Source organism: Grammomys surdaster, unplaced genomic scaffold, assembly GCF_004785775.1.
Source record: "Grammomys surdaster isolate TR1022 unplaced genomic scaffold, NIH_TR_1.0 125947, whole genome shotgun sequence".
NCBI lineage: Eukaryota > Metazoa > Chordata > Mammalia > Rodentia > Muridae > Grammomys > Grammomys surdaster.
The window spans coordinates 4,241,222-4,257,408 of record NW_021620769.1 but is presented as its reverse complement, the minus strand read 5'-3'; the positions used below and the strand labels follow the sequence as shown (position 1 = coordinate 4,257,408).

General features: G+C 38.8%; 1 protein-coding gene across 3 annotated transcripts in view; it reads right to left on the bottom strand.

Moving 5' to 3' along the window:
• Positions 1–368: 368 nt before the first annotated feature.
• Inpp4b (inositol polyphosphate-4-phosphatase type II B) overlaps positions 369–16,187 on the bottom strand; it is a 701,452-nt gene continuing 685,633 nt past the window's right edge. For 2 of the 3 annotated variants that reach the window (XM_028753429.1, XM_028753432.1), the window contains one exon: positions 6,968–7,254. In XM_028753429.1, coding sequence (XP_028609262.1) covers positions 7,083–7,254 — 172 coding nt within the window. In that variant the 3' untranslated portion in view covers positions 6,968–7,082. Of the gene's footprint in view, positions 5,885–6,967; positions 7,255–16,187 lie in introns of those variants that run through there. The other variant, XM_028753430.1, reaches the window with a different exon arrangement.

Genomic DNA, 16,187 nt, shown 5'->3' with positions numbered 1-16,187 from the left:
CTGCCTTTGACTTTTCTCTACCTGTCATCTATGTACCTGTCTATGTATCTACCTATCATCTAAAATTTTTAAATAATTATGTATAATTTCCTAAAGTAGAATCATCACAGCTGACTTTGACTATGCTTGAAGGTTGTGCTTGATGCTTCCCTCAACAAAGGTGACCATGGAAGCGCAGTCTGTCAGTGAAGTGATACTAACTGGTTGTCAATGTAAAGCATGCGTTATTATTGTAGTCCAGCAGAACTGAGGTCTATTCTCCTTGAAATGTGATATGTGCTATCTTTTTGATATTTCCATTAACGTTTAAATGTTGCTACATGGATTACAATGAAAAAGAATGTACAATGGGAAAAAAGCCAGAAACATAAAAATAAAACCATATTTATTACAACAAAAATATACATACAGTGCACAATGAATATGATTTACACAAAATAAAATGAATGTGATATTTCTTCAACTGCTAATATAAAATGATCTGCTCATGACTCATTTCCATGATGTATGGATATACAAACACATTATAGGTTTATCTATAATAGATGTTTAACATAAAAAGAAAGCAAGTGCCAACCTTTCAAATGAATACCATAGAATCTGACAATGTATTAAATTAAAAGATAAAATATTCACACAGAGTGCACAAAGGGTGGGGCATATGCAGATAAATGACCGTTCTGTCCTTTGAAAAACGTGAAGGCTTTTCAACACGAGATAGGTTCTGCTGTTGATCATGACACGACTCATCTTAAAAATTACATAGATATTATAAAAACGTTGGCCAAATTTGATTCTCTAAAAATTGCTGGTGAACAATAGTAGATCATTATAAAAGACAGAATGTTACATTGTGCCCTTCTGTTATCTAGGAATAATTGCAAATGATTGTAGGAATACTATGAAAAATGTATTCTCCCAGCACAGAATGGTATATACCTCTTTACTTAAAGTCTGCTTTTTCTGCATCAGAGTGTGCTAATATACATCTATGGCACATGGCTTATAGAGAGAATTATTTATGCAAGTTTTATTTACACTAATGTCCACTTTCTCTGGAACGAAACTCTGAGTTTCTACTTCCTTAAATATGCATGCCCAAGTGAAAATTCAAGTTCCGGGAAACCAACCGCATTCACCAGTTTGGAGATTAGCATTACCTTATATGCATCCCTTTCTCCAGTTAGGTACTACAGGGTCCTCTTAAATTAGAAGCACGGTTGTATTTTGTAGTCTTAGAAATAGAAGTCAAAGAGAAACCAACATGCTCCATTGCTCAGAAAAAAAAAAGAATTTATTTTCTTAATCTCCATATTAACTGGTCTACCATAATCTATCAAAAATGCTGGTTATTAACTTTGTATTTTTGAAGTCAGTGTTTGCTATAGTTAGCATGTTTGGGTGGAAGCTTCTACTTTCAAGCTGTCTGAGAAAGAAAAGATAAACATAAGCCTCTTTCCTTTCTTTACTTTAAAAGCTTATATGACAAATACGGAATCATAGCTTACACGGATTGGAGGTAGGCTGGGTGAATATGAATTTATGTTAAAACTGTTAATAAATCATGCTAGGTCTTAAAAATTAATTATTCTTTTCAGTGATGAGCACTATGTATTTAATACAGGTTCTAACTATTAAAAATGTTGTGTGCCCAATATACCTGTTGTACTCCACAGCTGCTGGTCAGAGTGTCTCTCAGACATGTTCATCAAATGTGTGTTAAAAAATCATTTATTTCTTAAGAAATTACAAAATGTGTCCAACAGATTAGACTAAAATGAGGTGCCACACCCCCTCAGAATCAAATGCATTGTCTTACTATACTGCCAGAGTTAGATTTATTTAATAGGATGGGTTTCAACTGTGCTCAAGTTAGTAAACATTGGGTATAGTGATATAATTCTGCTTTTCCTTTCAACAATGCCCATAATCATAAACTTATACATTGAGATGAAGTATAATTTGGGATTTTATGATTAAATTAACATTTTCCTGAATTCGGTGCTGACATATTAGTTACAGTAAGGCTAGATGCTAAGGACTACTTGCAGTAGATGATTAAAATTTAGTTAATAAAACAAACAATTGTTTTATTTTTAGTAACTGAATTATGAATAAAATATAAGTATCCAACATACTGGATAGACTAACAGTGTTTCTTAAGGAGGATAAAAATCTAAAATAAAATTATAATAATCTGATAAAAGACTGCTTTCCTTTAAAAACCATCCTAATATTATCCTCATTCCAATAATTTGTTATTCTCTGGAGAAAAATAAATCTATAGTGGCACGGTGCCATGCACTGGCTGGTAAATGTTTAACAACTGGTGTTCCAGAAAATAGATATCCTAGTTTATAACATCTGGCAATTTCTGTGGTTTGAGTATTCCCATGGTGGGTGATTTCAAGATACCAACATTGTGTTGCTGAATGTGGAGTCCAGTGGTTCACAGTGGCATATCACCAACACGGCATTTAAATAATGCGGAACCACCAGCATCAACGACATTTAGAAATGTAATAGATAGCAAAATCTGGCTTAAAAACGCCAGGAAGTTATAAGATTTGGTTTCCATCTTCACTTTTAACAAATTCATATCATAACATGGCTAATCACAGTAGCATGTAGCAGCCAGTTTGCACAATTCCAGAAAACTCAGTGACAGCATCTCTTGAATGAGCCACCTAAGGGACACCTGGGAGAAAGCCTCTTGGCACAGCTTCTTTACAGAGGGAGGGATCTGATTAGAAAAAAAGTATCACATTTTCCCCTTTTACCATTCTGAGTCCTATTTTATAAAAATCACTTAATGTATGAAAAACGGAGGAGGAGGGGCTGTATCACTCGGTCTCTGCTGGTTCGAAGGCTTTACTGTTTGTCAGAAGCAATAGTATCCTGAGTGCCTAGTGGCCATAGAGAGTACTGGGTGACTGGGGAGTGGTTTTAAAGAATTCGTCAGCTGTTTCATATAGTTATTGTGGCCCTACTGGAATACCAGGTTGACCAAAATGTTAGCATTTAGAAGGTGTTTTAAGCAGTGTGTGGTAAAGCACAAGGCATTGTTGAGGAAGAAAAGCAGAGGTGGGAATTCAGTGAGCTGCTGCACACAAGGGTACCTCTTCTTCAGTCAGATGCTTTAAATGTACATTTAGTTGTCCCGAGGATACATGCGCACTCTAGACCTTTGGATAATAATCATGGGTGTGCCCCCTTTTTTTGCTTTTAATATATTTCTCTGATGGCTCTGTACATAGTTAAACCAGAATTTATAGCTGCATTTGGTAAGAAAAAAATATATTTTTAAGAAAACAAAACACTTCATTCTTTGGATACGTCATTTTCTTGATAAATTGTTTGAGCACACATATCTCCCAGAAATGGCTGTTGGTATAGTTCTTAAATGAACGCATGGTTGAGACAGTGTGAAGGTAGCTAACAGAGCCACATAACTGTAGCAATGTTTATGCAAGGGAGATTTTTAAAAGATTTCATTTACTATTTGGTTCTGAAAGCCCCGATAATGATGGGTCAGGGTGTTGTTGCCCGAGTGCACTCAGAGAAGAGCAGTCACACTTAGAAAATGGGAATCTTCTTGTTAAAATCCTCTGTGGAAGGGATGTACAGACATATGATTCCCATAGGAAGTGGTGCTGCTGGCAATGACTAAGAAACTTCATTTTGTGCATTACAGATGTCAACCTTTGATATGTCTACATAAGTGTTTATTGACAAAGAAAAAGATCCTATGAAATGTCAGGCAAAACTGGGAAACCATGATATTTTCTTTCAGGTTAATAATTATTTGCCATATTTGAATTAAGATGCTTAATTTATAAAACAATACATAAGCATGAACTGTTATTTATAAAATATTTATGACCTAAAAATTATAGAAGGTGTCCTGGGCTGCAAATCACTACTTGAGATACTAAGAAAAGTTCAGGGATAGACACAAAACCTCATAGATCACAACTTTTTCTATCTTAAACTCAGTACAGTAACAAAAATAACCACAAATCCTAATACCTTGATAAAAGCAGAATAATTAGAAACATTATAATAAATTACTGAAATGGAGAATAGGTCTGAGAACACTAAGACAAGTTTTTATATATGAATCCATTTTTTTCTCTTTGAAGGTTATACATAGTTTGGTAACCACCATATGTCATTAGCTTAAAAAAAAAAAGAATGGATGTTTCCATTATGAGAAGCCTCTGAGGGTTATTTTCTGTTTTCAGTCCCCTGGAAAACTCAACATTGGACTAGAAGTCTACTTGAAAACCCTTTACACGGACAGAACATTTTAGGCAAATGGCTATCATGTTACCCATGAAGATAAACAATATGGCTCCATGAGTGAAGTCACAGCAGAGAGGTCTCAGTGTAAGAAGCCTTTAGCATGCTCTGAGGAGATGTGTGTTTTGAGAAAGGGAAGAATACAACTGTTTTTCGTATCACTATATTCTGAATGATAATTCAGTGATAAATTCTAATTTCTATTTGGTTCTCCTCTGTCAATTTTCATACATAAAAATTGTAACAGTCTGAAGAAGAAGGAAGCTGTAGGTTAGGACGTTTAAAGAGTGATATGGTAAGGGTGACTGAGATTGCTATTCTGCAGTCATTGCTTCCTTTGCATGGTGGTCTTATGTAACATGGTCTCCAAGGAAATGACTAACTTGGAATATTAATCATTTTAAATTTGTGTAATTTTACTGTAAGGACAAATATGATATCCAGATTTCCTGACAGGAATTGTGTTGATTTATTACCATTTATGGCTGTACACATGATTTAGGGTTTTCCACTTCGTACATATTGACCTATGACAGACTGCAAACTGATACACTTAAGAGAGGACTCCCAGGGAACATCTCATAGATCGAAATTCTCTCTTTCTCTCTCTCTCTCTCTCTCTCTCTCTCTCTCTCTCTCTCTCTCTCTCTCCTTTTCTATGATTTTTTTTTCTAAATGAGTTTCAAGCTGCTGGAGATTGTTATTTGGGTCATCAGCAGGCACTAACTTTAAATTTCTTTGCAACTTTAGTACCTTCAAGTGTTTTCCCCGTACAACATTAAAGGCTCCACATTGCTGTGTTTCTGTGGGTTACCCAGCCCACATCAGAGTTTCATGAAGAGCCATAGTTTTGTGCTGTAGCTCATGACTCTGATCACACTTTCATCTACCAGCTTAGAAAGTGGAATCACATACGAACTGGATGACAAAGATTTGTATAAACATATCTGCAAACCATGTCAGTAATCAAGGGCACGGTTGACCATCACCTAATTCCATTTACTATATGCATATTTTATAAAAGCCAGTAATCTCGGCTGTAAGGTTGTCTGCAGTCAAGACTCTGAAGTAACATCACACGAACCCACAGCCTTTACTTGCTTAGGTAGAGTGTGGCATTCTCTCAGTCACCTCTGGCACCATGGGAGAAAACTTGTTTCCTCAGGATATGTTTTATTTAAGTACCCTACAAATGGAATTACACTTTCTCAACTAACCTCAACCAGTGAGGTGTGTTAACACAAAGGAGAGCAGATACAGTGGACACGGAAGTGCTGGGAAGGCTTCAGACCTGGGCTGCCTTCTGAGTAATGTGTTGGCCTTGATGTGTACAACGCCCATGAGCGTCTCACCCCACAAACTCATAACGGTAAAAAATAAAAATGACAGAGGTGGAGATCTTCCAAGCTCAGTGTATTTGTGTTCCTGTTTGTCTCCATGTTGGTACACTTAGGTGTCAGCTTTTCCATAAGTGCCTTCTGGAGGTCGGTAGCACTTGGGGAAAGCCAGGAGCTGTAGCATGTTGAAAGCATACCTCCTGCATTTGATATTCTTCAGGACATTCTCTATGCGGCATCCTTCTCTGGGGAAAGGGGACAAAAGGACAACTTCATGAAACACGGAATAAATAAATATGCTTTATTTGTTCAATGCAGAGTTGCAGCAACAGTCCAAGTAAAAATAACAAAGATTCAACTCTACATTTTTTTTCCACAAGTGATGATACATCTTACAAAATTAAATCCTAGGCCAGGCCCAATACCATTATTGCCTTCGGAAAGATATGATTAAAGTTTCTTAACAGATATTTAACTTTTAATAAACTCTTTAAATATAATTTGCTTCACAATACGGCTTTACTTTAATTTCATAAATATATCTGCCTTTGTATAACTTTTCCACAAATTAGCTATCTGTTCCTTAAAACACATTAAAATCTACATGTAGCCCTAAGGATGCAGTTCTAGGAATAAGGCATTTAATTTATTAAGTCTGGCCCTACAGATTTTTTAAAGGAAGTTCCATCCCTATTTTACCTCACTGTTTTAGCTATGTAGTGCAGAGAGGAGATGGCTTTCTGAACAACCTGCACCTCTACCACAGTACAAAAGTCACAGGTGCTAAAAATGGTGCATCAAGACACAAATGAGACCTTGTTAAAAAGAATAGAAAAGTAGTCTGAAAGCCAAATTAACCCAAACAAGAGTTACAAACAGGTTAGTTTAATTACAAAACAGAAATAGCCATTCTTTTCATAAAGTCACTTGACAGAAAGTTAAACACATCAATGAGTAAGGGATGACTAGGAACACAGTAAGAAAGCAGACACATTTCTATCAGCGGATGGCAACTATGGTAACATTAGCACAGTGGAAAGTCTGCAACCTCCGATTCCCGGACGCATCTTGGGAGCTTAACTGCTGCACAATGTCAGAGCTGATATCGTTAAGAAAAGACCTGGGAGAGGAGGCTCAGCACTTCAAGCTTGCAGGATTCTATTCTTTGTCTTATTTCCAAAGAAAGTAAGTTAAAAACTCGTCTTTAGCTACTTAACAGTGGGAAAACACTTTTCCATGAACAAAGGAGCAAAATAACCCACTTAATGCATAGTACCTTTTGCCTTTAAGTGTTAGGGAAAAACAAAAACAAAACCACAATTCAAACATTTCTTCTAGTTTTTTTTTAATTCTGTGAATCTGAAAATGTAGAAATCTTACAACATTGTCCCAGAATTAAAGTCCATTGACATTTGTAGAAAAGGAAGGAACACAACATAAAACTTATTGGTATTTGGCTAAGAGTAATGCAAGACTTAAAATAAGCCACACAACGAGAAGGTGTGAGCTGACAAGAAGCAAGGCGACAGGATAGAAGTGTCGAGAAGTTGGCTTGTTATCAGTTAGGCAGCCTGTCTCAGGATCATCGGATTCATTCAAGGCTCCCTGGGTTTGTCTGCTGTTAAACAGGGAGGAACAGAGGAGAGAAGAAAACAGAATAGCATTTGCAAAGCATCATACGTAATCTTAAACTCTAACACACACACACACACACACACACGCACACGCACACGCACATGCACACGCGCGCGCACACACACACACACAGTATCCCATGCAGTACATCTGCATCAGAAGTTTTTATGCTAAGTAGCCCTGAGTGCCTTTGTGTATTTCTTCTTTGTATTACATGGACAGACATTTTTAAAGATGATGCTCCGTTTGCTTTTTGAAGAAAAGAAAAGAAAAAAAAACACTATGATGAGACTTAGAGGCTAAAGCTACATGCAGAAGGGAAAACTGGGTGGCTATAATGGTACCTGTACACAAGACTGCATGAATAAAATTAAACAGTGAAATGGCTTCTTATATAAAATGGTGTGATAAATACATCTTTGGGAAATGAGAGGACAAGGACATGAGACATAGGACTGGGGAGACAAGCAGATGCCTGTGGCACAGCAGACGTCCCTTCCCCTGGTATTATAGCTGTGCATTGTACTTACAGTTATTAAGTCATTCATTTCTTGACATGGTTTGGTCTTTGAAAGGAATGAAACACCTGACATGCCATCATTGCCAGCCATATTACTAGTTTAACAAATTTGGCCTTCAGCTAATTTTATTTAAAGGGTCAAATCTATTCCTATGAATCCCTTTTCTGAAAACAGAGGCATATCAAAATTACACTTCAGAAAACAAAAGATTTATTTTCTCAGACCATGTATGCTATTTGTAAGAGAGAAATATTTTGCTTAAAGACAGTTATAACTATGACAAATCTAAAATTTTTAATCAAAATCTCAGTGACAGTCAATGGAAAGGAGGTAATTTCATTTAGCTTCTCTTGTATTTGGTCAGCTGTGAGTTGTTATGCTATAGAAATGACTACTTTTGTATAAGCTCCTTTCTAAGAATGTGCATTCCCTGAAAACTTTGTATACTGATTTTTGATCAGGTTCTGACAACACCAGAAGTCACATTTGGACAAATTATCATCTCACAGAACAGTGGGAGTTAGTTTAAAACACTGGATCAATGGCGCTGCGATGCAGACTGACTATTAAGACTTAAGCATTGTAACCAGTGACAAACTTGACTATCTGGAAAGCATGATTTATTGAACAAAATGGGGTAAGTTTAGACTGGCATAATTTATATTCTCAAGTTTACAAATAATTATATTACTTATTCCACTTTCTCCTAAATGTCTAGTGAACTAGATTTTTTTGTGTGTTGTTGTTTTAACTTTAAAGAAACTTTATTTTGTTTGTGTGTTTTTCCTGTATATGTGTATCATGTGCATATCTATGGATACCAGAAAATAAGTTGGGTCTCCTAGAAATTGGAGTTACAGAGAGTAGTAGTAAGGCTCTGGGAAGTGAATCCGGGTCCCATGGGGGAGCGATCCAAGCTCTTAACCTTGGAGACAATACTCTAGGCCCAATTTTATTTTTTAAATATTTATCTTTGTATGTGTACTGGTGTTTGACTACATCTATGTACATATGTAGAGGAGCAAACCTGGTGCTCATGGGAAACTAAACCAAACTGTAGTTACAGGAGTCTGTAAGGTACCTCATGAGTACCAGGAACAGAAACCAGGTCTCCTGTAAGAGCAGCAAGTGCTTTTGTACAGATTAGTTTTTATAATTTGAAATTGCACTATAATTATATTATTTATCCCTTTCCTTTCCTCCAGCCAACCCATCCCATGTACCTTCCTCTTGCTCTCTCTAAGTTTATGGTAGCTATTACTTAATGGCTGTTATACACACATATTTGTGTGTGTGTGTGTGTGTGTGTGTGTGTGTGTGTAAAATATGGTCAGTCTATATAATGTTAGGGAGGTCTCATGGAACCTTATTTCCTGAGAAAGAACTACAGTCAACTAAGGGATTCTGAGAATGGTAGGAACAGTCTTCCACAGGGAAGAGCACACCAAATGGATCTACTATGTGTGGTTAGTCCTGAAATCGTACACATACAGCAAGTACTCTAAACTGCTGTGTTGTTGGGATCAGAACCAATCCAAGGCTTTCTCAGAGGCCCTGATGAAAAGACAAAAACAAACAATTTATGTGTCCTTGCTCAGAAGCAGACTTGGCAATACTAGTCGAGCTGAAGCTGGAGCCTCAGAGATGTTAAAGTTTTTCTTGTTAACTTGGCTTTTTCCCCTAAAGAGACTGGAGTTATCAGTCCCAAGGCCACCACGTGATATGTCTGTATTTCTTTAGAGATAACTTATGTTCCCTTTGTGTAAACTTGTTTGATTAGTCTTCTACTGACTTTGTCCTATTGTATAAGAGATAATTTTGTCCCATTTCCTCCATGGAAATAGTATACAAGATGCTGCGCGTCTTAATAAATTTGCTTGGTATAAGACCTAGCTTGAGCAAGAGGTCCCCAGATCCAAATTTTGTCTTCTTTCTTCTCATATCCCCTTATCTTCTGGTCTCCTGGTCCTCTCTCCAAGGAGAATAACCTGCTGGTCCAGCTCAAAATGTTTAGCAGGGACACATGAGTACAGGAGAAAGAGTACAGCCAAAATACATAAAAACATAAGAGAAGTCACCCTGGGGGAAGTGGCTGAAGCACTGGGGCAAAACAAGGGACAACAAAATTCTTAACAGCACTTTTTTCTTTAGATCAGTGTTTCTCAACCTATCGGTCACAACTCCTTTCACATGTGTCTCCTAAGACCACTGGAAAACACATTCACAACAGTGGCAAAATTACAGTTATGAAGTAGCAACAAACTTAGTTTAAGCTTGGGGGTCACCACAACATGAGGTAGTGTGTTAAGTGGTTGAAACATTAGGAAGGTTGATAATTGCTGCTTCCGCTGTTTCCCATGTTTTCTTAGCCTCTGCATTCTCTCTCCTCTTTTGCAATGTATTGCTAAAGCACATAGAGAAGATATTTCCTTTCATTCTAAAACTCTGCACTTGGTTCAGAAGAAGGTTCTGAAGAAGGTCCTATGAGGATGTGTAGGTAAAAGTTTGAAGACTGGCCCAAAGTGAACTAGAACCAGTCCCAGACACTATTAATGCTATCCTTGCAGACAGGAACCTAGTGTAACTATCCTGAGAAGCTGTACCCAGCAGCCTATGGGTAGACGCAGACATCCACTGCCAAACATTAGATGGAGCTCAGGCAGTCTTGTGGAAGTATTTGGGAAGGATTGAAGAACATGGAGGAGTCAGGGACTCCACATGAAGACCAACATAGTCAACTACCTGGACTGCTGGGGACTCCCAGAACCATCAACCAGAGTGAGCATGGGTTGGACCTAGCCCCACCACACACACATATGTAGCTGATGTACAGCTTGGTCTTCCTGAGGGTTTTCCCACAATTGGAGTTGGGGGCTGTCCCTAAAGCAGTTGCCTATCTGTGGAATATGTTCCCCTAACTGGGATGCCTTGTCTGGCCTCAGTGGGGAGGATGTGTCTAGTCCTGTGACTTGATCTGTCAGGGTGGGCTGATACTCAGGGAGGGGCTCCCCCTTCTCAGAGGAGAAGGGGAGGGGGAATGGGGAAAAGGGGTCTGGGGAAGGTGATATTTGGATGCAAAGTGAATACATAAATTAATTAATTAATTAATTAGAAAAGATAGACTATCACCTACAAAGACCATATGTGTTTCATATTAATGAATTGGCACAGTAGAATTTGATTAGAGATTGTTTCAGTCCACAGCATAAATTTGATCCAGTTTGATTCAATTATAATTTAACAATCCTGTAAATCTGGTCAGTCTACTCTGAAGCAGACTGCCAGACATTTTTAAATTAAAAGGAAGGAGGGAGGAAAAGAGGGAGGGAGGGAAAGAGGAAGACAGAGGGAGGGAGGGAAGGAGGGAGAGAGAGAGAGAGAGGGTACCCAAACTCCCTGATACAGGAACAAAAAAGCCTGCCACTACAGCAGGGGATTTTACTGAAGAGGGAAAGAGGAGCTTAACAGTGGTCCAGGCTGGGAAGACTGGGAGTGACCAGCTCAGCAGCAGACTACCAGGTTCCTTGGCAATGTGACCCACCCCTGGTTCCCTGGAGTCCTGTCTTCTAGGTCTGACTAGTGAAGAGCAGTCGGACCCCAGCAGGGAGGGTGAGGGAATGGCAGAGACAAGTCAGACAGCTCCATAATGTCTAGAACATTTTCCCCCTGCAAGTATATTTGCAGTTTTTACCACACAGGGTTTTCCAGGTGTGGATGCGTTAGGGCTAAGAAAGCATCACTATTAAGGCAGAGCAGCCTCTGGTGTCCAGTTGCCCTGTGCTGTTTATGTTGGAGCAGAGAAGCTGACTCTGAAATACAGGCTGTGACCTTCCCACTTCAGATTCAAGCACGATTTTCCTCTGTATGTCCTTACTCCCTTTCCTGAGTCAGACTGGCCCTCTGACAGGGAAAAGGAGAAGAAATAACCTAATAAAAAAATACAAAAATAAAAGCTGGATCTGAGCTGGTAATGTTCCTTAGGGAGACTTGAAAATGTAATTCTTTCTCCTTCCCTCCTTTCTTCTGCATTTCTTAAAAAACAAAACAAACAGAAACCCCCAAAATATCAAACAAACAAAAAACAAACCCCACTTGTCCCTCTCGACCTCCTCTGCATTCAGCTTGCTTGAGCTAAGAGGATGTTGTGTCATGATTTTAATATTTTGCTTTAATTTCAGTAGTTTTACATGATTGATAGCACATATACTAACAAAAATAGCTAGACACAAACAAACAAGCAAACAAACACCATAGAACTGCTGCCATGAAAAAATATCCAGGTTGACTTTGCTGGGTCTCCAGGTCCTTAAGAGAAATTTGCTCCAATAAGGCCTTCCAAGCCAGTTTCATACATAAACAGGGACTGAGAAGGGATCTGTCTATATAACTATAAAGTCACATGGTATTGAATAATGAAAACTGCTATAAAGATAAAAGATATAAACTATTTTAATAAATGAAGATTCATTATAAAGATGGATATATGTTTATAAAACAGAAAACTAAAATACTTTTTAAGTTACAAACGTCCTAATAAGGTCTATAGGCATATAGAGGCTACGTTTAAAAATAATGTGTATGATATTAAAGTTTATAAGATCTAAGATTAAAAACTACAAAAATCTGGCGATAATACAGGTAAAATCAAGGTTTGTTTTAAAATAACTGGCTATTAAAATATTACACAACAGTTAAATATGTGAGACTGGTGTTTGACCTTATGAGCACTGCTCATGTGAGGTTCTGCACTGCTCTCTTTAGCCAGACCGGAATATGATCAAATCATTCTTGTTTGTCATTGGTGGGTCAGTACATATACAACCTTCTTTCTGGGTGACATTACGGTCTATGGCTTTGGAATCCAGGAGAAGTCTAAAGTACAGTTCTCAGACATTGTCAATTCATTTGATCACTAGAGTTTTCTAGTGTCTATAATCCAGGTTACCCATGTGATTGTTGTTTCACAGTATGAGTGGGAATCTGGTATCCTGATTACAGGATCCTATCCCCCCTGGGGACGCGCTTCATGATTCAAAACAATTCTGTGGGAGGCTGGTTGACTGTCCTGGAGGCACCCACTTCGTCTGAGTGAAAATAACTTCCTATGATCTCCCCTTATAATGTCACCAGGGGGTGAGGACAGGGCTCAACTGGACCTTTGGCTGTTAGTGCCAGCCCTGAGTAGTGTGATGGTCTAAGAGACTTTCAGGGAAAAAGAAATAGCTATAACATGGACATTCTCTTACATTTGGACTCACGGCTGGTGTTTACCTTCCTTATATGTTACTAAATGGGAGTTCCTCTATTTCAGAAAATGAGAAACACTTCTAAATTACCTTATCAATTGTTCCTTTACTAATTATGTAAATTCCCCTTCTAAGCTACTCAAAAATTTATTGTACAAGTTATGAGAATCTAAACCCCCTTTCTGTCTTTCAACATCCACTCAATATTACACTTGAGATATTTATGTTGGCAATCCATTTGGTGACATTAGGAGACGTCTGTGAGTTCAGAGAACGCTGGAGTTCTTTAAATATCCAGGCACCAAAATTCACCTTGCCTTAAGAAATTAAAGAGGGGAGCTGTTGAGACCTGAACCAATCTAAGGCTTTCTCAGAATCCCTGATGAAGGGACGAAAAAAAAAACTTAGTCCTGTGTCCTTGCTCAGGAGACTGGGGAGGCCAGTCTGGAGCTTAAGGTAGAGCCTCAAAGCAGTTATGGTTTGTCCTGGGAGCTTGGCTTTTCTCTTTAAAGAGACTGGAGTTATCAGTCCCAAGGCTGTTGTGCACTCAGTCTGTAATGCCCTGGAGGTACCCTGTGCTCACTTTGTGTGACTTTCCTGGATTAGCCTCCTGCTGACTTTGCCCCATTATCTAAGAGATTCTTTGAACTCTGTCGCCTTCCCCCTGAAAAAGTATATAAAATGCTGTACTTTTTAATAAGTCTAGTTGGCATAAGACAAAACTTGAGCAAGACCTCCTGACCATTTGTGATATCTTCTTTGTCTCCTATCTCCTTATCTTCTGACCTCATGGTCCTCTCTCTCAGAACCCTGTCACTGAAAAGCAATGTAATTTATCCAGGTCACAATCTCACCAGCCCCAAGATACAGTCAGTTTTAAAGTATCAATAGCTTTAAATTTGTCTGTGATAAGGCACCATGTGTCATATTATTAATTATTGGCTTTGAATTCCTTACACTGTGGTGAATCTCAGAGAATCTTTTATTCACTCATTAAATTATTATCTTTTACTATCCATCATGGGCTAGTCACTGCTTTACAAAAAGAATAAAATAGAGAAAAATGAAATAGAAATTTCTGCTCTGACAAGGATTTCTCTTGCGTTGGTCAAAGAAAAACAGAATAACATCTGCCCCAAAGCGCTGGGTGATACAGTGTCAGAGAAAGAGCAGGGTGTGTGAGCCTAATGCGATTAGAAAGGTGTTCCTGAAAGTCACATGATAGAATGTAGGGGAAGGAGTCCTGTGAGTGCCATAGTAACTTTTCTGTTGAGGGGAAGCGTTAACCACATTCTTCCTGGTATAATAATACTGATTATTTTGGGTTGGATACAAACAGGAACAAGAGAGTGCTAGGACAACTGTGTTTGGATTGGCTGTATCTAAAGGCAGAAAAGGAGAGGATGGACAGATACATGGAAAGGGAGACTCCACAGTTATGTACTCCAATCACACATCATAGTCTGACAGTGACCACTTAAGACAGCAGTTTGAGATTTCCTACCCAAATTCTTTCAGAGCAATCAGCCAGTGAGCATATATTCAATGGTAGTCTTAGACTTTGAATACCTGTTTCAAGATCTGTTCTTTCATGTATTATTAGAGTGTTCTTGAGAAAATTAGTCAACATAGTATGTCTCAATTTCCCTGTCTCTAAAATGGAGGCAACAAAGAACATAGAACTACTATGAATTAACATTTGTACGTCAATTTATGTTAGAAGAGAGGAACCATATCACAGACATACAATTAAAGGCTGTTATTGTCATATCACTTATATATCAGTAAATATATGAAGCTTGGTAATATAGTTCAAATATTCTTTCTAGGAGTGACACATACCCAAAAAGGCTAACCAGTAGATCTTGAGGGGGCGTGTCCATAGGGTCTTTCCATGGACCAAAAGGCCAGTGAGGGCTGCCTTATTTTACTGAGATATTTATTTATGTACTAGCACAGTGCCAAGGCAAACAACAGCCATAATTATTCAAAATGGATCACATAGCATCAACATAGCAATGGGTTAAATACTGTCAGGTTTAGGGTCCGTGTAAAAAGAACAGTGGAAAATAACTGATCTTCCCCAGGGATGGGGCAATTCTAGGGGTTCAGAAAGGTAAGTTCCAAGGAACTGCATCCTATCCATATTCACCATGTAGGGGGCTCAGTCGGAGACTGCATGCAAGCAGGTGGGGCAAAGGGACAAGGGGGTTGAAGAATCTAAGATCCTCTTTGATTTTCAGATGCATAAAGAGAGTCCCTGACTTAACCCTTGGTCTTTCTAATCCCAGCTATTTTCATCTCTGGGCTGCATACACCATATTAAATAATATTACTCCATTGCAAACACTTCATATATACACAAATTATAGAGTTCTTGAAAACATAATAATATGACAAATGAAAGCTACTTAGTATAGTACCAGGCATAATCTAAGGCTGACCAGACGGCAGCCCTTGTTATTGTAATTATTATAAATACCATCCTCACATCATGTACTCCTGATTTGTCCAGTTTTAATGTGAAGGCTATCTTTGCAACATTGTTAACATTATTTCCAATATTTCCTTAAAAGAATTGCTATTGAAATTATCTCCCTCCCCCTTCCTTTTCTCCTTCTCCTTCTCATCACCACTACCACCATCACCACCATCATCACCACCACCACCATCACCACCACTACCACCACCACCATCACCACCATCACCACCACCACCATCACCACCACCATCACCACCACCACCACTACCACCACCACCATCACCACCACCACCACCACCACCACCACTACCACCACAACCACCACCACCATCACCACCATCACCACCATCATCACCACCACTACCACCACAACCACCACCACCATCATCACCACCATAACCACCACCACTACCATCACCACCACCATCATCACCACCACTACTATCACCACCACCATCACCATCACCACCACCATCACCACCACCACCATCATCACCACCACCATCACCACCACCACCACCATCATCACCACCACCACTACCATCACCACCACCAGCACCACCACCACCACCACCACCATCACCACCACCATCACCACCACCACCACCACCACCACTACTATCACCACCACCATCACCACCACCACCACCATCATCACCACCAC